The following is a 21,186-nucleotide window of genomic DNA, read 5'->3' on the forward strand; positions in this document are numbered from 1 at the left end:
AAGCATCGATAATGGCGCCTATTTTATTTATTTTTAAAACACAGTAAGAACACGTTTATATTTATTTCCTCAAAATATTACATTAAATATATTTTTTCAAAGGAATATTCATTTGGTTTGAATAAACGTCTAAGCTATGAAGGCCTTCAAGCAGCATTACTTTAAAAGTAGTGCCTGGGTATTCTTTATTAGAAAATATTTAACAATATAAAATAAAAATTATTATCCTACACTTCTTCCATCTGTAGAAAAATTATCCTCATTGCGGATAATACTATTTAAATACGGTATTTGAATGAGATCTCTTCGAGCTTGTGCTAACCGATACAAAACTGGACAGTCTAGAGATTCGCATTTTACATCATCCAAGTATCCAGTGCATGATTGACATATCTTAAACAATTATATGATTAGTAATAGAACTTATATTCATTACTCTAAATAATAAAATATAAAGCTATCACATGTACCATAAAGAGCTCAGAGTGAGTCCGCTCGAGCCACCTCAACTTTTCATGTAACATGGTGATTGTATGGCTTGGATTTGCCATACAGTTTGTACATATATCTTTTTGCGTTGGATTTCCACAAGTGGCGCATGCAACAGTGCTAAAAAACTGGCGTATCGTTACTTTCTGATTATCTGTGAATAAACTGACAGCTTTATCAGGCGTTTGACGATGAGACATTTCCCTGTACCTATGTAAAGATAATGTTTAAAAGTGGAATTTGAGAAAAATGTAAAAGTAGAAAATATATAAAATTGAATATGTATCATACCATATGTTAGTATCAACACCAATTAAGTTTAAGCATCGGTTAAGAGGCGGTATAATAACTTTTGTTATATAATATATTGAATTTGGAGTTAGTCCTTCATCTAGGATTACTTCCATTGGAGTTCTTATACAATGAATGAGAGCTTGATTTGGTGCCCCAGCTACTACAACATATCGTACTCGTTCGCCAGTGCGAGGCACTGCTCGAGGATCCTTTCGTATTAATCTTCTTGTTAGTTCTAATGCGGGTACACAAGCACTGGTTTTGTAACCACGTAAACCTCTAAATTCTTTCGCGAAAGTTAAATCTTGAATCGATATCTTTCTACGTAGAATTTTATCGAATTGTCTAGTAACATACAGCTTTATCAAGGAGAGATCTTTGGTATCAAATAGAATTTTCAATGATTTTTCGAGTATCTAAAATATATGCTCAATTTTATTATTTGTATGATAATTGTTTATGTCAATGAACTCTAAATTATTTACTAACTTTAGCCACAGCTGGACAACCATCCCTACGGACAGTTTCAATACCCTTGGCTAAATATTCTGGTTCTTCTTGCTCGGGATATTCATACATGTAACCACAATATCTTTTCTTAGTCTGAATATAAAAAAAGTATATTAGAGTAGAGTTAGATATTTTAATTGATTCATTAAGTGCTAGTAAAACGAAGTAAAACATTACTTGTAATATCGATGGCTGTAAAACTTTTTCGAATTTAAGTTTTACGGGAGAAGGATTAGCTGCTGTAACAGTATCAGCGATTTCAGCTCCAATTGTAAACGCGTCTTTCCTTGATTTTCCAGGCAAGAGAATGAACAATGAATCTGTATCACCATACACAACCTGTGCACCCCATTTTGGGGTTGATTTAACTATCCTAATTGCTCGTTCTAAGGTTTCCCTTCCTTTGCTAACAACACTGTCACCAACCTGAAATAGTAATTATAATTTTGTACATTGAAAAAATATTACACAATATGTATCAAGCATACCTCAATACAGGGCATTCTTCCACTGAAATTAGCAGCTGTATAACCGTATGTAACGTTGGCAATTAATTTCAGACCTAGTTGCTGCGAATGGAGAACTCGTTGCAATACTCTATTGTCATTTCCATGAAGTTTCATAGATTCTTTCACCATTAATCGGGTATTTAATATTTCTGTAAGCATACGTGGCAATATTCCTAGTCGTACTTCAGGTTTTACGTAAGCTACACCACAAGGTGCAAAGTTTATTTTCCCTTGTAATTTTTGTACAGTTGATTTTTTCACTTTTAACGTTGTTGCACCAAATTCAAATGGTTCATGGCTAAAAAAAGAAAACAAAATAATTAAAAGGTGGTATTTTTTTTTAAAGAAAAGAATGAAAAATTTACACTTACTGGCCAATATGTTCTATACGACCCAGGCAAGTAGAGAAACAATAGTTATAAGCAATAATAATGCTCGGGTACAAGCTCTGGAAATCAAGTACAATCAATGGATCAGTGTATAATATAGATTCTGGTTCCATAATAAGAGGCAGCGCTTCAGGTGCTCGCATTCTGGCTCTCTGTTGTACAGAGGGTGAAACAGGTATATAATTGCAAGGTTTCGCAAGCCTCAACATCATAGATTCAACTCGAAATTGCGAGCCTCGGGAAAAAACTTCGTAGAATTGTATTCCAAAAAGTCTTGCATGTTCACACGTTCGTCCTACAGTATTCATAAAATATGAAAGTGTCCAGATTATATGACTATCATTTAATGAATAATACAAACCAATAATGTCAAGCTGTATCAATATTCTCAATGTTCCTATTACTCTTGTAACATAATGTGTCATAACTCTCCATTTTATCGACATGTGTTTATGCTTCCACCAATCAGTTAAAACTTGGAAGGTAGGAGAAGAAATTCTTTCGTGCATCACATTATACATAACATTTTCGAATGTGTAATTCAGCAGTGCTGTAAAAGATTTACATATAATTCCAGAATTTATACTTTAAATGTATTTATGAAACATGTATTTTACCTGTTTCGTGTCGCATTATTCTCCAAACATCAAGAATAATTCGACCTGGTACTTTCAGATCACTGAAATTGTCTTTATCCATTGTCTGGTATTTGGAGATTGGAACATTTGAAATTCTTGAAATTTGCCATGTGAAATTATTCAAGCCAATATGAGAAGCTCTTTGCAAGATGTAACCCCATGAAAGAGATTCTATCTCCCAACCAACTAAAATATCTGGATCACAATGCCTAATTAATACTATGAGACTGTTCAATAAATCTTCTTCTCTAGACACAAATGATATGGGACATGTTGTACTACTCGAATAAATGTTTTTTGTTTTCAGATTGTATGTAGAAGGATCAAAGACAATGGCACCTAAAAAATATTTTTATGTTTATCTACAAATTTTATAGAACGTATAGATTATTATAATATTATGTATACCATGTTCAATTTGTTCAGCATGTGAGGGTGATGGAACATCATTGTAAATAGCATAAAATATTGCTTTAACTGCATCATGTTCTGGATCTGGAAGAAGCTTCCCACGTGTAACAACATGTACTTCTAATGATAATATTGTTAAATACTGTTGCTGTAATAATTTAAACATGAGCTTTTAGCAATAAGTAAAATATAATATTTACTTAATTTACTGTAGATATTTACCGCAGTTAGACCTCTGAAATTTTGAAGATTCTCGTCAACTACATTACCACTGTGTTCTTTCACACTATACTCGATCTGTCCATACGAAATTCCTAAGTGTGGTGGTGTGTCATTATTTTTATACAACAGTGGATTTTCTAGCATCTTTCGTAAAGAAGGGTTAATACTGTCATTAGATCCACTCAAACACTGTGATTCCTGTTTTGTACATTTATCATTGTCTGTATTTGATTCATTAACTTTATGTTTTTCTTTATCAACATGGTCTATTACTTCTTTTTCACGATCTAAGTTTCCTGAATTTGTTTCCTTATCCTCTTTTTCATTTTTTGCACCACCTAAATTATCTTTTTTCTCTTTATTATTCATTTTTGATAAATATTTTTTAGCTTTTAACCAAGTTTTAACACTTCTTAATGTTGGTGGTTGAATAAGAGATTGAATTACAATTGAATTATATCCTGCAAGGACTCTCTTTATATTACAAGATTTTATGCTTGCTCCAGAAGGATAGAATTCATTGATCTTAACTCTGCGCCAAAGTTTAATACTGGTAATTCTATCTAAGCTTGATTTAAATGAAACTGGGTCATTAATATTGCTATTTTTATGTGAATTTTCTTTCTGTTTTATAAGATCGATCTTATTACTATAGAATGGTACAATTGATTTGCATTCTGAAATGCCATATATTTTCATACTACTTATGATTCTTTCCTTACTGGGCGGATTAAATTTAGTAGTAATAGTAATTAATTTATCTTTTGCAGTATCACTTGTGGTTTCCAATGATAACGAAGTCGGAATGTTTAGCTCTGATTCTATTTTTTTATTAAGATATTGTGTAAATGTCATGTTACATGCATCTTCTTCATCTTCTATAAGAGTTTCATTTTCTTCTTCATATTTTTGCAATGTCTCATTTGAGGAACTATCTATGCACAAATCTGGTTTTTTCGTATCTGGCTTTATATAACTTTCATAATCGGTAAAATTTATTACAGAAACAATGGGATTATCTCTATGTAGATCAATTATTTCCTCTGTTAAAGACAAATGTTCAGGATAACGTTTATCAGTATTATTTTTTATAGAGTCAGTTTCTTTCTCATTAATATTTAAGAAGTTTAATCTTTTACGAACCTCTTTATTTTTTTGTTGTGAGTTTACTGCATTGCTTTCTTTCTTCTTCAAATCAGAAGACTCTTTAGCTACATCTACATTGCATACGCTGAAAGTATAGGTAACAAAATTATACTTAAATTCTCATTGGATAGAAATATGTGATGCATTACACTTACATGTTGTTGAATATATTATGTGAAATTGTTTCTTCAATATTTTCATCTTTATTATATGTAAAACATCCTGGAAAATATAATACATGAATTACATGGAATTTAATATAATCTGTAATAAACCTTACCTTGTTTTGTCTGAGAAGGAGAACCAAGAACTTTTTCACGAAGCAAGTTCACTCTCAATTGATGCTTGCTTCGTCTTGGTGTAGTACACATAGATGAGCAGTCTAATTTCGAACTGCAAGGTTCATCTCTTAAAGAATTTCTTTCAGTATTTCTATCTGATTTAGGAGATAGTATTATCACATTTAAAGGAGAATATTTTCCCAATGATCTTGGACTTTGTTGATTTCTTGCTTTAGTTGGAGTGCATGATTCATTTTGTGCAGTATCTGAATCGATGTTACGCCGTTTGTAAGGAGATTCCAAATCTGTATCTTCGCACTTTCGCTTTCGTTTTGTAAATGAAGCATTAACAACATTTTCTTCATTTTTAGGCTTCGTGCATGACTTATAAATACAAATACGTTTTTCTTCTCTATTAATGGTAACATCTTGATCTAACTCTGAATCGCTGGCGCTGTCAACTGTATTACCATCAAGAGCAGGTACGTTTAAGTCTGTTAAAGGAGTGTTGACTATCGAACGTGTTTCATTAAAACATGATTTACGTTCTAAACTTCTATAATCAGCTGCTGATAAAGTAAGCTCTATTTCATCTATATCGTAAACATCTAAATTTTTATGATCTAACTTATGAATGTTTAGTGTATTCCCAGGATACAATACATTTTGTTTTGTAACTCTTACTACTCTTCTTCGTTTACTCTTAAATTCACGTGTTTGGTTTCTATGAAATTTGATATCTACTATAAAATTCTTTGAAATGAACTTCAAAAAATAATGTTCACATAGACTTTGATATAATTTCTTTCTTACGTTTGACATTTTATGCAAATTAGATTGAAAAATATGCAATAAATGCATAATTGACTTTGGTTCTAATCCTTTACATACTTTTCTCTTTTTAACCATTGTAATATTAGTAGATTTTCTAGATACTTCCATTCCATTTAAACATGAATCATCCTGTCCATCATATTGTGGAAAATTTAATAAAGAAGTAGTTTCAGCATTATGTTCAACAGTATCAACTGTTTCTACAGGATTTTCCACGTTTTTATTTTCAATTTCGGTCGTACTGGATTGACTAGGAACTGCAGAATTCCATGAACTAAGGCTATCTAAATCTAAACTTGTAATATTTAAATCTTCAACTTCTTCTTCCTCATTATCTTCTTTAATCTGATTACTGTAGATAGAATACTGAGAGCCTAACATGCTGTCATTATCTACAATATTTTCTTCCTCATTTGCTTCAGCTAAATCAGCTAGCATTTCCACTAGATGCATGTCTTCTGTATCCACTACAAACAATATATGCATTAATTTTGATCAAGTACCCAATAGTTTTTAAGTACAAATTCTACTCACAAATACTGGTTTCTGTGTTTGTTCGTTGAAGTTGATTATCTTTCATTTCAGATTTCTCAAGTTCTAATAATTTGCTGTTTAAAAAAGTTTCCCTATCATTTTCTTCATTCGATTTAATATTATTTGAAACATCCAAATCATGTTCTTCTTTTACTTCCAAGGGATAACTGAGGGTGCTTGATGTCACAGAAGTTAGTGTTTCACTAATCTAGACTCACAAGTGATTTCAAATAGATTAACATTTGTCTGGGAATATTAAGAAGTATAATATCTATACCTGTGAAATAGCTTGCAATCTTTTCAATAATCTTTCTTCTTGGTAAATATCGTTATCTGTTGGACTACAAATTCTATCATTAGTATTTGTAAATAGTAGCTGTGAATCAGACTGCTTTAAACCCTTAGCCTCTCGTCTACATTTCTCATCATTCCAAATTGCTGCAATACCAGGATTCAAATCTAAACCATTCTGAGTTTCCTCTATATTAAGTATTTCAGATGCTCTTGCATCCACTTCTAATTTGCATGTACTTTGTCTAGCAACAGAAGTAGGGAGATATTTTTGTGAATGAGGAAAACTTGCCAAGCTTTCATTTTGAGAATTTTCTTTTACTTCTGCATGTTGTCTGTAAATAACATCTCTTAAATTTATCAAACTCATGCCATACAGATTGTAGTCTATCATAAATTGTAAAATAAATGGGATATGGGCTTCATAAGGTTGCAAACTTTGACTCAATATTGCTCCACTCTAAAACAGAATATTTATGTTATTCTATCATTTCTTATTAAAAAATTGAAGATATTTAGAAATATAAAGGCCACTCACTTGCAATAAATCTGCCGCTCGTTTAATCATTGCTGGATTGTAAAAATATATTTTGAAAAATAAATGTTCCTTCTCATGGTACCCATAAAGAGGACTGAAACAAATATTTTCTATAATATCACAATATTAATGCAAATAATGTCTAAATCTTCTTCTTACATTCCAGATACTTGTTGAATTCTAAAAACATGTTGATTATTAGACATTGCTGATCCCAAAGATACATTGATTGCAGAGTCAATTGCTGCAGCTAGCTTGTAAATAAAACTATCAACATTCTTTTCTAGAGAACATGGTACATACATATAAGGGAATACACCATGTATATGCAAACATGTTTTTGTTCCTAAACATAACACGAAGGATACATTAAAATTGTCACAATTATTTCATAAAATATTTTGTGTACATTGCAATTCAATTTACCTGAAGCAGTAGATCCAAATATTCTGATAACTGGGACATGTTTAATTTCTGTACCACGAAAATCTGAATATGTTACATCCAATTGAGGTAATGGATTTGCTTGATAACTGTCTAATGTCACCAAGCTGACAGAAAACATGCTTGCAAGCTAAAAAGAAATCATTGATTTTAATTCGATTATTCATTTGTTTTACAGAAAGGTACTTTACACTTTAAATAGAAAGAATTTGTCACCTTACCTTTGCTCTAACTTAATTTTCTTTAATTAATTTTATGTAATCTCATGTCAAAATACTTACATCACATGCTATAAGGCCTACCATTCATACAATGTAAGTATACGCAAAGAAACGAAATATTTTGAAATTTGCTACAGTTTACTTTACGTAAACACGTAGCCACCTACCGACGACACTTAAAAACTAAATGTAATCAGTAACGTAACAAAACTTCGAAATTTACGCTTTCTTTATTTTATTACAATTCAAAACTTTTGTCATGTTACATTTTTGTTATAACTCTGACAGTATAAACATATATTCATTTCTGAATTAAATGCATTTACATACAGGAATATAATTTGGTCGTTGTATTTCAATTTTCAAGTCACTATGTTAACAGTGGATATTTATATCTTGCCACTTCCGCATAAACATTATATAAAATTAACATTGTACAAAATAGTTTATCATTTTTATGAATGTATACATAAATATATGCAGTTAACAATGTATGTTACAAACCTTTTGAAAATATATGTTTCATTGTATCTTTTTAGGCTGATAAAATTGTAATACTATATACTTAACAGATCTGTACAAGACTTTCTTTTGACAAAATAATTCTTTGTGCGTAAAGGCAATGTCATTGCTCACTGAATGAATTTTATTAAAAAAATTCATTGAAATTAATATCTAGTTTTAATAGTATAATAAATTAAGCATATCATGCATTACAGAAACTCAATCATTTCACATGAATAAATTATAAGATAATTGACAATATTTTTTCTTGTAAAAGTAACGTCAAATGAAGTTACAAAATATGAGTAGTCGATAAGATTCAAAAAATTCTCCTGTCATTTTAAACATGCGAACTTAAAGAATGGCACACGAACTTTTTTCACGAAAGGGATTAGACTTCTGTGATGAGAAACCAACCAATAGACAATCTTCCTGTTCATGCTCTGTAATATATTTCATGATATCCTCTACGGCTTTACTGACCGTGATCCGCTTCAGAGCGGCTTCACGGCGCAATTGCTCCGTAATTTGACGTTGTTGTTGTAAAGTCGTGATCACCATATCCATAACAGTCACGGTCAACAGGATATTTGTAATCTGAAAAATATCTGTAAGGATACTGTAATGTCAGGATATTCGTAATTTGGCTCATAAAATGAAAAATACTTTGAGTTCTCCTCGAGCATTATACTTCTAGAAGTTTCCAATACAAGTATCCAACTTACCAATTTTACAATAACCTCCACTTCCTTGCTATATTTGTCAAAACTCAGCAAGTTAACGTTGCCTCTTACTTCTTGCAGCCTTCCAAACTTTATTAATAGGCCTATCCCTCAAGGCGCTTTCACACAAAATATTGTTTTCCTGTGGCGACAGTATCAATTCTATTAATTGATAATTTGACCAATCGTAGGCTTCAAAGGAATTTATGAAACCAATCACAAATTATATTACTAGAATGTTAAAGGATTTTTGGTCTAGTGAAATTTTTCTTATTATAGGCTGGAGGTGTCGCTTCTATAGCTGGTTCTGTAGAAAGATCTCGATTCTGTATTATTTTTTACGGAAAATTGAAGCGGCATATCGAGAACGAGTCACACGTGAGGGAAGAAATTTTCAATTTTGAGAAAAAACATGGCATTACACGTACCAAAAGCACCGGGCATGGCCCAGATGCTGAAAGAAGGAGCTCGTGTAAGTTCATGATACGATCAGCGAGACTTTTCAGAGCTCAATTTATATGCTGTTAAACTGAAACATGAATGACTGATGTTTCCCCGACGTGAGGGATACGATTACCTTTTATAGGCATAATATAATCATCCTACGTACAAACTTTTTTTATGGAACGTTTTTCAATGTGATATACTTTAATTGTTTTGTTTTTTATATTCTTTGCACAATACCTTTCAACTTATGGATTGTCAATTTAATTACATGTACCCTTCAAATAAAATCAAGTAGCTAAATATATGCTTTTCCTTCAGTAGAATGCAATGTAAATATTTTTTGTTTCTAGTATTTCTCTGGCTTGGAAGAAGCAGTATATAGGAATATAGCAGCATGCAAGCAGTTTGCACAAACTGTGAGAACTGCTTATGGTCCTAATGGCATGAATAAAATGGTGATTAATCACATTGAAAAGTTATTTGTTACTAATGATGCAGCTACAATTATTAATGAATTAGAAGTTGAACATCCAGCTGCTAAATTAATAGTTCTAGCATCAAAAATGCAAGAAGCGGAAGTAGGTGATGGAACAAATTTTGTTATAATCTTTGCTGGAGCCCTCCTTGAAGCTGCAGAGGAATTACTCCGTTTGGTAAAATGTTTAAGCATTGTTATCAACAGTGATGTTACTTAGAGATACAAAACAATAGGATATAAAGAATATATAAATATTTTTAATAGGGAATCACTACATCTGAAATAGTTGAAGGATATGAAGCTTCTCTAGAGAAAGCAATGGAGATTTTACCAACACTAGTTTGTTATGAAGTCAAGGATTATCGTGATGAAAAACAAGTAAAAGTTGGAATTAAAACAGCTATTATGAGCAAACAATATGGAAATGAAGAACTTCTTACTAATCTTGTTACACAAGCATGTGTATCCATTTTACCTGAGAAAACAACTTTTAATGTAGATAATGTAAGAGTCTGTAAAATTCTTGGAAGTGGTTTGTCAAGCTCTGAAGTTGTCCAAGGAATGGTATTTAAAAGACAAGTTGAAGGGGATGTCACAAAGAAGGAGAATGCTAAAATTGCTGTCTATACCTGTGCTGTAGACATTACACAAACTGAAACAAAAGGAACAGTATTAATAAAGTCAGCAGATGAACTAATGAAATTCTCTCGTGGGGAAGAATCCCTATTAGAAAATCAAATAAAATCAATTGCTGATACTGGAGCATCTGTGATAGTTTCAGGAGGGAAGTTCGGCGATATGGCTTTACATTACATGAACAAATATAATTTAATGGCTGTTCGTATACCCAGCAAGTTTGACATCAGAAGACTGTGCAAAACTGTTGGTGCTACTGCACTTCCAAAACTGGTAAGCAATTGAACTTCATTTCCTTGTTTTTACATGCGCAATAGGTCATTAATGAATCGTTTTTATTTTAAGATTGCACCAACAAAAGAAGAATTAGGATATGCTGACACTGTGTGCATAGATGAAGTAGGAGATACCATAGTAGTCAAATTTTCGATCAATAGCAAAGACAGTCGTGTTAGTACCGTAATCATCCGAGGATCTACTGAAAATTATATGGATGATATTGAGCGGGCTATCGACGACGGTGTCAATACGTTTAAAGGAATAACGAGGGATGGAAGATTTCTTCCTGGAGCAGGCGCCACTGAAATTGAATTAGCTTCACAACTTGCTGCATATGCAGACACTTTACCTGGTTTAGAACAATATGCAGCGCGTAGATTTGCAACTGCTTTAGAAGTGTTCCCAAAAACCCTGGCAGAGAATAGTGGAAGTTATGCTTCAGAGCTTATATCCAAACTTTATGCTGCACATAAAGAAGGAAAGAAGAATTATGGATTCGATATTGATGTATGTATCGTCCTTTGTTGTTTTCTGTTGTTAGTAAGAAATAATATATATTATAACACTACTTATTTACAGAATAAGGGTTCGGTCCTCATCGACGCAGTTGAAGCTGAAATCTTGGATTTATTCCTGACAAAACAGTGGGCCTTAAAATATGCTGTAGGTGTCGCTTGTACTATTCTTAAGGTTGATCAAATTATCATGGCAAAACGCGCTGGAGGACCAAAAATGCCAAAGGGCGGTGTTCAAGACGACGATGAGTGATAATGTTAAAAAACATTTTGATAATCATTCATTTCTACGTCTAATATATGTTATGTTACATCGGCTTCTAGTACAACTACGGGTTCGCGTAGAAAATACATTCTGAAACAGTCATTTCCGTATTACGAGAACAATGTTACACTGCTTTACATTTTTTTAATGAGAATAATGTCCATGAATGAGATATTAATTATTTTATACTGTTACTGAAACATAAATGCGCTTACCTTTAATATATTTAATAAAATTCAAATTACCATGTATCTACAATTTTTTTACTTTTCCTGCTATTGTGCAAGATGTTTTGTAAATTACAAGATTAATCTTGAATAACTTCGTGAGAAAATAAAAGTATATGATTGGGAATTAAAAATGAGTTTCTGATGATTATTTTACGTATTATTAGACATAATATTTTTTTAGAGTTTGTTAATCTTCTTCAAAAACCCCTGAACTTATTGATGTTTTAAAATCGAGGTTAGTATTCCTCTATTAACTTTAACATAATTGCCAAATATTCTTATTATACATTAAATTAAATAGTAAATTGAAAAAAGAATCAGTGCTCAGAAATAATACGTACTTATAGACAATTAAATTACATTACATGTATGTATGTGATAACATAAAATGTAATTCTTATCTATCTATACTTCAATGATGTTGATTTTAGTAAGTGATGATAAGTAGGCTTATATAAGGTTGCAGTGTTATGAACCATTAACATTTATAGTTAAATCACTGGAAGAAGAAAAGCAAATATGAGTTTAAAGTTTGCAAGCAACTTATCCTTCATGTTTTTGGAGGCTCCGACCATTATTGAAAGGTACAAGTTAGCAAAAGAAGCTGGTTTCAAAGCAGTAGAAAGTGGATTTCCTTTTGGATTCTCAGTTAAGGAAGTATCAGAAGCTAAAAAGAATGCAGGGGTTGACCAAATTTTGATCAATGTGTACACAGGTATTTAATAATTAATGAAGAGCATTTTAAGATCATTTGAAGAATTACTTTTCACGAGTATTATATTATAATAGGTGATGTATCAAAAGGAGAATTAGGATTTGCAGCAATACCTGGAGAGGAAGATAATTTTAAAAAGAGTATTGATTTAACAATAGAATATGCAAAAGCTTTAAATTGTAACAGGTAAATTTTATGCATCACTATTCAATATGAACATTTCTTTGATTCTTATCAACATATTTTTAATGCAATATTTTCATTAGAATTCATGTAATGTCTGGTAAAGTAAATCAACCAACGTCACTTAATGATGAAACTTATGAGAAAAACCTTTCATATGCAGTTGAAAAATTTGAAAAAGAAGGGATCATTGGTCTCATTGAACCTATCAATAGTATCACCGTGCCAAATTATTATATGAATTGTTTCCAGAAAGGTAGATACTTATGGTAATAAAAAAGCAGTCTCATTTATGATTATTAATATAAATTGTTTAATGTAGGTTTGGCTGTAGTAAAGAAGATAAATAGTCCAAATTTGAAATTGCTACTTGATATGTTCCATCTGCAACACGTTTGCGGTAACATTACAAAAAATATTGAGGAATTATTACCTTACACAGGTATAGACTAGATTTTAAATATACATGTATAAACTTGAATGTTTTTATCACTCTTTTAATTTGTAGGTCATGTACAAATTGCTCAAGTTCCGGATAGGCATGAACCTGATACTCCCGGAGAAATAGATTACAAATACGTTCTTTCCACCTTAGAAAAAAAAGGATACAACGGATATATTGGCTTGGAATATAAACCAAAATTATTACCTTCGGTAAAAGGATTAAATTGGATACAGAACTACGGTTACAAATTATAGAAACAATTTTTCGAACATTTTATTTCTCACTTACACGCAAAAAGAATAATCTTCATAGAAATTATATACATTTCTTTCATATAATTTTGATTATAAATATTACATGTATTTAAAAAGAAAAGATAAATAAACTTGTTCTATATTTTGTTCAGTGATATTAAAAAATGTTACACTGAAAAGGATTTATTTTTTCGCTCATATTGAACACAAAAATTATACTAAAAATGCGAAAGTTAATAAATTTTATACGTATTCCTATATTACATTTCAATAATTTTATAATTATTTCTGTTATATATTCATCTTATTATTAAAATATTATTATTTTAGTTTCTGTTAGAATATAGCTTATTTTGAAATAAAATATTGCAATTTTGTTAAGCTCATTTTAGTAATCACTAATAGCATTTAATAAAAACTCGTTAATTAAACTTGAGAATCGATGTTCTAAAACATTATATATTCTGAAAGATGAAATACTTTGTTATTTTAATGAACATGAAAAATATTTTTAAATATGCGTGTTGTACACTTTAAATGAACTTTTTCAACATTTTATTATAGTGGCAATTAAGTTAAAATACCATTAATTTTCTATAAACGATATTAACTCTATTATCTCTCAATATTCTTAATTAATTAATGTATGTACCTTTTTAAACTCACGGCAATAATTTCTTTGAATTATAACAATATACCTTTACCATTATGTCAGCTCTTCATCATCTACATTCCAATGGCATACGTTTTTAACAGTAAGTCAGTATAATAATTACATATGCTATCACACATAATAGTAACTGTACTGTTAACAATGTACATACATGAAACGGTAAGAGTTTTGTGCAAAATTATTTTGCATTCTAATGACTGGTAATATATAGAATATACAGAAGACTACAGAAGGTACTGATTGAATGGTAATGAACGTGATCTTAATATCTATCCTTTGCACTTGTACGTTATATAAAGAAATTAGAAAAAAAGATTAAAAAATAAATAAATAATACATAGTGTAATAATAAAAAAGCTTATTAATAAATGAAGTTGTAATATACTGACGAGATAAAGTACATGTTGTGACTTACTGTAAAGGTAACTTAAGTGCAATATAATGTCACAAGTGCAAAAGATTTATATAAAGACTTTAAAATCAAACTGTATTAGGTGGTAATTAAGATTTGTAATAAAAACGAAGAAATATTAATTCCTGTGTCAAACAACTTCAGCTACTTCCACCAGTGGTTGGTTGGCATCTGCAGTAGGACCTATCACAGCAGTGCTGTAAAATATTTAAGAGAAATCTAATCAATATCAAGATTATGATATAAATTTATTAAATTGTGTCAATATGTTACGTCACATTCATATCTGTTCCCATGATCTTGAAGTTATCCAATATCAAAAGAGTATGATTCCACATTTACAAGTGTGATTCATTCCTTTGGTAATAAGCATTTATGTAACAGTACTCTAACTTTTTGCAGTTTGATAGCGTAAAGCAGACTGTATAATGTTAGTTTCTAAAAGCCACAAAAATATAAGCATGCAATGAAATCAAATTTTGCTGAATTTGTTCCATCCTTACTTTCTTTTTTACTGTATTAATTTTAAAAAATCATGAATTCTTGAACAATGTCTCCTCTCAGAATATGATTTTATGATTTAGATCAAAACACTGCAAAATTAAAATATTAATGTAGTTAATGGTCTTTTATAAACTCTCTACTTAACTCTCTCACTTAACAAACATTTTAATTTTATTTCAGGATTTCATTTCATTAATTTAAAAACTCCTTACATTAGGGGAAAAACAGTTTCCAATAAAATACTAAAACTTATATGTGACATTACCCAGTGCCAAGAGCCAAAATTGTAGCTCCTTCTACCAAAGTCAATTGTTCAATATTGGACCTGTAGTCAAAAACTCAACCTAAATATTGCATTGTATACATATAATATGTATTCACACAAGTTGAATATTACAAATCTGTAATTTCAATGAATTAAGGAAATCTCCACAAATTTGTTGACAAAATTATACGAATGCTGTACACAAATTAAGCATATATTTAAAGCACAATAAAATTCACAGAAACAGAATATGAACAAATACACACTTTTATTGGAAAACAAACAATAATAAATTATCATTTTTATTAAGCTGTAGTATAAGTAGTATAAGTAGATAAGCAAAATTATATACACACAGAACTATGCATGCAATTAAGAAGTTGCTGAGAATGAAAGTCTTACATGAGACAATACAATACAATAAATATACCAAACTATATATACTACAATTATTAGAGAGATATAAATAATATTGTAATAATAAATATTCAACAGATACTTAAAACATTTAGTTTTAAAAGGGACTACTAAAATTAATATGTATTGTGTTATATGATGATATTTCAGTATATTACAAAATGTATATAAGTTATTTTCACAAACTAATCCCACCCAATAGAACACACATGCCCATAAAAATAATTCTATATTCATGCACTGTAATTAACTTTAGTTAAATATAAACATTGGATAAACAAAGTGTTGATTGTACATCCAAAATTTTCATGTACTAAGAATATCTAAAACGTTTTAACTTTACCATTTTATTGTTCTTTTTCTTTTATTACAACTACATTTAATAATAAACAATAGTGTGTTTTATATATATTTTGTAGCTGATACTTTGTAGCTGTACTTACATTAGCAAATACATAAAAATGGAATGTTGTAATGCTTACTGATAAATGATTTGTATAACTTTTTACATATTTTTCTAGACATAATTCTGTATTAATTTTATTTATTGTACAAATTACATGTTTGTACCAATCATTATAAAATATATACACATGTACACCATCTTCTTAAATGCACAGTCACCTCGTGATATTAAAATACTGACTCAACTGCATTGAATCAATTCCTTTAAGAGAAATTTATGTCGTCAAAACAGTATTTACATGAACTAAAAATGCATAGTAAACCCTTTATTGATTTATATCTTCGCGATTAAAATTACTTTATGTTATAGAAATGCAAGACTTTAATACTGTTAATTTCTAGTAATTATTTTTGCAGGGTGATTCCTTTATCACTGTAAGTTTAATCGAGTTGATGTAGTGCAGAGAATAAAGAGTCTACATTGAGTACAATTAAGAAAAAAACTGAAAATATAAGTTGGTATGAATTCACTGAATTGTTTAGAGGGCTGAATGACATGTTCTTGATGAATATAACATAATGATTAATCATGGCTAAAATAGCAGTCTTGTACTAGAAATACTATAACATCTGGCCAATGCATGTAGACTATTGCACTGCCTCAACATAGGGATTCAGACTACACAATACCTGCTTGTGACCCATAGGGTGGTGGAGAGTCAAGCTCGGTCTCATCACCCCACTGTTGGGTAATATGTCCCAACAAGGTATGTGTATCTTCATTGCACAGCCGTTCAGGAAAGTTTACCCCATCGCCAAAACTGTAACCCACACCCTACTTTCTACTTGATGTAATCCCATTCATTCTCAGAGGTAGCGTAACTACTTTTCTCTGAAAAGTCTATACAATTCACAAATTATTCTGGACTACAAATTTTACATTTCCTTTGACACACTTTCAATTTATTGTACAAATTTTTTGTTGGCAGTTTTATGGAGGATACTATAATATAGTTACGCCACATCTAAAAGTTCAAAGTATCAATCTGTAAGAACCAAATGCACAATACCTCTCAAAATTGTAAAGAATTTATACTGATAAATATCATTTGACCAATGCACAATATGATGCATCTACAAAGAGAACATGCACTTTTAATTAATTTAAAAAATGAAACTAATACCTATTTTAAAGTCCATCTCAATTAATGATTATCTGTAGATTAAATACAAGGGTACAAATTTAATCTTACTATAAACAGTAAATATCATCAGTTTTAACACAATATGTAATAAGTACATTTAAACTATATAAATACAGAACAAAAACAAAAACAATATCTGCAAATATTCATCAAAATATGTTCCTCAAAGTATCAGAAGTTAGTCTCATGTTGATTAGAATTATAGCATTATTCAAGAACAATTTAATAAATTGCAAAACACGCATGTTGACAATCAGCGATTAACAAAAAGTATTAAATACACAAACATTAAGTGCTCAAGTGATAAATTCATTAGTTATATATTACCACAGACGGTGTACCAATATTATTAGTAATCACAGAAACGTTATAACAATTACCCTTTATGTTGCAATTGTACATTGGGAAAAAAAATAAAAGTACAGTCAAAATAAACAATTACATGCATTCAGGAAGCAATATGTATGTGTCTTCATTACTCTGGAACTCTGTGCAAAATAAATAAATAGATAAATAAAAGGAAATGATCTAAATTAAGTATATGAATTTAAAAGAAAAAAAAGCATGAAGAAAATGTTTCATTTAAAAAATATTTAAGTGACACCTAATATTTTGCATTTTACATATGAACTGCCTTTTAATCATTGATACTCGTGAGTTCCATAGTAAAGTCTATATGTAATTATTGTTACATATGGCACTTTAAATTTCTATGATGCTGACCTGTTTCGAGTACTGCCCATGGAGTCGTAAGTATTGGGTGGGCCTTGATGCTGGGCGCGTACTGGATAGGTGACACCGTTTCCGAGACTAGAACACATTCAATGCACCCATCGCGATTTAACGATAATGCAGTTACTATCGATGTATTTATTAACGAAGGAATATGACAAATACTATTAATCTAACTGTAAAAGAAATACGTGAAAAACTTAATTATGCATTAAACATTAGAATCATATTAGGACTCAGATTTTTAAGGCAGTTTATACAATTTGCGTTCGATTTAAATAGAATCTTTCAGCTTCACCATTTTCTTCACTTTCATATGCTCTATAGAGAAAGATCACTTACTTTTTTTTTATGAAATCGTACTACAATATCTACTTGATTTAAAGTGCATACATCAGAAAAAAAGAATATATGATAGGTGATACTACAGGTTGAAAATTTTCGCCAAATATCTAAATACTGACTGTTTATGTGTGGTCATATTTAATATCTATAAGGTGCTAATTTTTTCTGTAATGTACAACATCTAATATTTATAAATTTACAGTAATTTCTATATATATTATGTATACATACATGTATATATAGAAACATACACATGCTTCTGTATGTTGTAAATAATTTATTAAATTCAAAGAACTCATAACTATGGTAAATAGACTGAATTCTTTATATTTTTATATATGTGCGTATATATTGTGCAAATGGTTCACAGGTTTCCCATAAACTTTTGATAATATTAAGATAGAAACATTATATTAAAAGACATGAAATATTTGGATCACTTTTGTTAACTTACCTTGTAAAAACAGGAAGGAACCATAGTTTAGGATTATCTCCAAATACTTCTTGGAAATTATTATATTTTCCAAGACTAAATCCGTTCTTATCCTTTCCTGTGCGGAATATAGGCGGCGTAAATGCTTCTACAAAGTAGATAAAATGTAGCATGAAATATCAAATGTAATTAATATACAATACATAAGTTTATATATATACATATATATATAAATATTTTTATAAATTACCTAATGTAGACCTATTATGTAAAACAAGATAGCAATGATAGAAGAAAAGGGAATTTAGGCTAACTGCAAACATCAATGCCACAAAGAATAAGAATAGTAGATGATATCTACCCATTCCAGTCAACTCTCCCTATACATTAAATGTTCAATGAAATACATGTTGAAGTAATATTACATTGGTAAAGTAATTAGTTTAAGTATATAAGGATTGTACTCACTTTCCAAAATCGTATGAAGTATTCTAAAGATGTAGCAGTTATAAATATACAATAAAGAAGTGCATATGCCAGAAATAACATAAAGAATTTGTAATTGTGAAAGCCTACACAGTTGTTAACCCATGGACAATGATGATCCATTTTTAAAACACATGTACTACACACACTACAATGGTGTGCCCGATCTGGCTTAATTAACTGACATTTCTCACAAAAACGTATCACTGAAAAATATACACATATGTTGCATATATATATACATATGTTATTTAAACATTTAATCATAAAAATAAACAAAGGAAATATACCTCCTTTTATAGTTCGATTAGTGACTGGAAGATCTTGTGCAAATCTTTCTAAGATTTGTCTCTGTGCTTCTTCTGTTTCAGCCTGATGAAATTTCTCTACTTCTACATCTGGTATTCTAAACTATACAAAATATCATCTTGTTAATATATTATACTTGTATTCATACTAAGTTACTGATTATTATTCCAACTAAATCTTACCCTGTCTGGTATTTCTATTAAGTCTGTAAATACAGTTTGCCAATAGGACCACAAAAACAGTAGAAATAATACATGGTAGAAAAACAAGTAAAAGGCTGGTAACAAAGAAATATAAAATTAAAATAGTTTAATATACCTTTTATTAAATTTAACTCTGTGCAGTCTTATGTTTAAACATCAATACTATTAAATACACTTTAAAATAATCAGCGACTACAGAGAGTTAAAAGCATCATTTTTGTAAAGAGGTACGTACCTTTCTGAACATAATTATCTATTGTATCTAAAACAAAAAAAGATAAATGTTTTTTAGCCCAAATAACTAAAAGAATCCTTAATTAATATCTACACTTTTTGGAACACTATTCACGGAAGCTTACTATGACTTATCTTGTACTTAACAAAGCAGTTTCTAACAAGTGTTATTTTCCAACAGATTCATTGAATCAGTGACAAATGTGTTAATTCATCTCATTAATCAGAAGTTATTTTAATTTGTGATGTTTAGTACAAGAAGTTTTCTCACAATCAAAATAAATGCACTTACAAAAACACAGTTGCACCACATAAGCGTAATATGACCAGCCGACGATGGTCAGGATGAAAATAACTGGTATCCATTTCACGGCTTTGACGAACCACCAACAGGACCCTTCTTGCTTTCCCATTCTATTTACTGTATTACAAATAAACATGTGTGCACAATGCTGCTGTTCACGTATACGCTATCTTTCTCATGATTAGACCGATGTATCATTGCAGACACCTTGCACGAAACGTGTGAAGGTGATTGAAGGTTTCCTCGAAACGAGAAATCATTGTACGATAAACAGCCGAATGTTTCCTTGTTCTTTACTTTTTTTTCATAGGTACCACAAGAAATTGGACCTTCCTTGTGAATGGCACGAAACGCGTATCACTCGTTTCGAAACCGAAGTTTTATCTTTGATTTTGTTCTCATATCATACGAGCATTATTCAAATTCAACTCGTGTAGGCGTCCTCGCATTTTAAGTCAGTCAACATACATTTTTCTCTGTTATATGAAGAATGATGAAGCTTATTTCATATATCAATCGATTACTACCTTCCATAGAATTGGTCAGTAAATACGAATCGAATACTTTTGTTGCTATTGCCGTGTTAAATTAACACCTATAACCATTTTCTCCTTTCCTTATCACTATATACTATCATCATACGCGGAAAAAATTGAGTTACGCACTCTTCGAATGGCCAATAGCGAGGTTCCAGGATCATGTGTTACTAAAAGCACAATGAATATTGGTTGGCTGGATTTAAGGTCTTGTGAAATGGAGGGAATATGAACTGCCACTAATTTTATTGGAGGATTATCTTAAAAAACTTGAAGTTGGTCGACTATAAATTGCATAT

General features: G+C 30.4%; 5 protein-coding genes across 10 annotated transcripts; 2 read left to right on the top strand and 3 right to left on the bottom strand.

The window, feature by feature from the left end:
* Positions 1–11: 11 nt before the first annotated feature.
* On the bottom strand, positions 12–7,804 carry Dnapol-zeta (DNA polymerase zeta catalytic subunit). Its single transcript, XM_076378504.1, has 19 exons — positions 7,752–7,804; positions 7,513–7,660; positions 7,246–7,432; positions 7,087–7,180; positions 6,535–7,008; positions 6,258–6,465; positions 4,889–6,190; positions 4,764–4,830; positions 3,463–4,693; positions 3,238–3,388; positions 2,809–3,168; positions 2,553–2,741; positions 2,174–2,486; positions 1,782–2,100; positions 1,471–1,719; positions 1,273–1,386; positions 781–1,199; positions 471–699; positions 12–393 (listed from the first exon to the last, which is right to left on the bottom strand). Exons 2-19 carry the CDS (start codon positions 7,649–7,651, stop codon positions 223–225), a joined length of 6,216 nt encoding a protein of 2,071 aa, XP_076234619.1. The 5' UTR covers positions 7,652–7,660; positions 7,752–7,804; the 3' UTR covers positions 12–222.
* A 165-nt stretch (positions 7,805–7,969) lies between these two features.
* Positions 7,970–9,145, bottom strand: Ggamma1 (guanine nucleotide-binding protein subunit gamma-1). 2 transcript variants are annotated; one of them, XM_076374926.1, is made up of 2 exons: positions 8,981–9,145; positions 7,970–8,852 (listed from the first exon to the last, which is right to left on the bottom strand). In XM_076374926.1, exon 2 carries the CDS (start codon positions 8,820–8,822, stop codon positions 8,610–8,612), a length of 213 nt encoding a protein of 70 aa, XP_076231041.1. In that variant the 5' UTR covers positions 8,823–8,852; positions 8,981–9,145; the 3' UTR covers positions 7,970–8,609. The 2 variants fall into 2 exon arrangements, with proteins under 2 accessions (XP_076231041.1, XP_076231034.1); XM_076374919.1 differs by having other exon boundaries at positions 7,970–8,863; positions 8,981–9,139.
* A 151-nt stretch (positions 9,146–9,296) lies between these two features.
* On the top strand, positions 9,297–11,848 carry Cct8 (chaperonin containing TCP1 subunit 8). Its single transcript, XM_076374897.1, has 5 exons — positions 9,297–9,449; positions 9,775–10,077; positions 10,167–10,811; positions 10,884–11,324; positions 11,397–11,848. Exons 1-5 carry the CDS (start codon positions 9,390–9,392, stop codon positions 11,583–11,585), a joined length of 1,638 nt encoding a protein of 545 aa, XP_076231012.1. The 5' UTR covers positions 9,297–9,389; the 3' UTR covers positions 11,586–11,848.
* A 97-nt stretch (positions 11,849–11,945) lies between these two features.
* Positions 11,946–13,572, top strand: Gip (hydroxypyruvate isomerase-like protein Gip). Its single transcript, XM_076374907.1, has 6 exons — positions 11,946–12,062; positions 12,319–12,542; positions 12,617–12,728; positions 12,809–12,981; positions 13,048–13,167; positions 13,234–13,572. The coding sequence occupies exons 2-6, from the start codon at positions 12,347–12,349 to the stop codon at positions 13,422–13,424; spliced, it is 792 nt and encodes a 263-aa protein (XP_076231022.1). The 5' UTR covers positions 11,946–12,062; positions 12,319–12,346; the 3' UTR covers positions 13,425–13,572.
* Positions 13,573–13,964: 392 nt separating this feature from the next.
* LOC143181027 (palmitoyltransferase ZDHHC2) lies at positions 13,965–21,181 on the bottom strand. Of its 5 annotated transcripts, none has more exons than XM_076381221.1 (10): positions 20,340–21,181; positions 20,049–20,075; positions 19,793–19,887; positions 19,592–19,712; positions 19,284–19,507; positions 19,066–19,195; positions 18,837–18,963; positions 18,029–18,115; positions 15,279–15,338; positions 13,965–14,706 (listed from the first exon to the last, which is right to left on the bottom strand). In XM_076381221.1, exons 1-10 carry the CDS (start codon positions 20,485–20,487, stop codon positions 14,640–14,642), a joined length of 1,086 nt encoding a protein of 361 aa, XP_076237336.1. In that variant the 5' UTR covers positions 20,488–21,181; the 3' UTR covers positions 13,965–14,639. The 5 variants fall into 5 exon arrangements, 4 of the variants coding, with proteins under 4 accessions (XP_076237336.1, XP_076237330.1, XP_076237344.1 ...); XM_076381215.1 differs by lacking the exon at positions 15,279–15,338 and adding an exon at positions 16,791–16,921; XR_013002224.1 differs by lacking the exons at positions 15,279–15,338; positions 18,029–18,115 and adding an exon at positions 16,791–16,935.
* Positions 21,182–21,186: the final 5 nt, after the last annotated feature.

This window comes from Calliopsis andreniformis, chromosome 1 (assembly GCF_051401765.1).
Source record: "Calliopsis andreniformis isolate RMS-2024a chromosome 1, iyCalAndr_principal, whole genome shotgun sequence".
Taxonomy (NCBI): Eukaryota; Metazoa; Arthropoda; class Insecta; order Hymenoptera; family Andrenidae; genus Calliopsis; species Calliopsis andreniformis.

Coding starts and splice junctions, on each gene's coding strand:
- LOC143181027 (XM_076381215.1), bottom strand. CDS start 20,487: ATGTTTATTTGTAATACAGTAAATAGAATGGGAAAGCAAGAAGGGTCC. Junction 19,888..20,048: donor AGATAATTATGTTCAGAAAG/GTACGTACCTCT, acceptor CTTTGTTACCAG/CCTTTTACTTGTTTTTCTAC. Junction 18,964..19,065: donor ACATAATAGGTCTACATTAG/GTAATTTATAAA, acceptor TCTACTTTGTAG/AAGCATTTACGCCGCCTATA.
- Cct8 (XM_076374897.1), top strand. CDS start 9,390: ATGGCATTACACGTACCAAAAGCACCGGGCATGGCCCAGATGCTGAAA. Junction 9,450..9,774: donor TGCTGAAAGAAGGAGCTCGT/GTAAGTTCATGA, acceptor TTTTGTTTCTAG/TATTTCTCTGGCTTGGAAGA. Junction 10,078..10,166: donor CAGAGGAATTACTCCGTTTG/GTAAAATGTTTA, acceptor TATTTTTAATAG/GGAATCACTACATCTGAAAT.
- Dnapol-zeta (XM_076378504.1), bottom strand. CDS start 7,651: ATGTTTTCTGTCAGCTTGGTGACATTAGACAGTTATCAAGCAAATCCA. Junction 6,466..6,534: donor GATTGCAAGCTATTTCACAG/GTATAGATATTA, acceptor TTGTGAGTCTAG/ATTAGTGAAACACTAACTTC. Junction 6,191..6,257: donor AAACACAGAAACCAGTATTT/GTGAGTAGAATT, acceptor TATTGTTTGTAG/TGGATACAGAAGACATGCAT.
- Gip (XM_076374907.1), top strand. CDS start 12,347: ATGAGTTTAAAGTTTGCAAGCAACTTATCCTTCATGTTTTTGGAGGCT. Junction 12,543..12,616: donor TTTGATCAATGTGTACACAG/GTATTTAATAAT, acceptor ATATTATAATAG/GTGATGTATCAAAAGGAGAA. Junction 12,982..13,047: donor TATGAATTGTTTCCAGAAAG/GTAGATACTTAT, acceptor TGTTTAATGTAG/GTTTGGCTGTAGTAAAGAAG.
- Ggamma1 (XM_076374926.1), bottom strand. CDS start 8,822: ATGGATATGGTGATCACGACTTTACAACAACAACGTCAAATTACGGAG.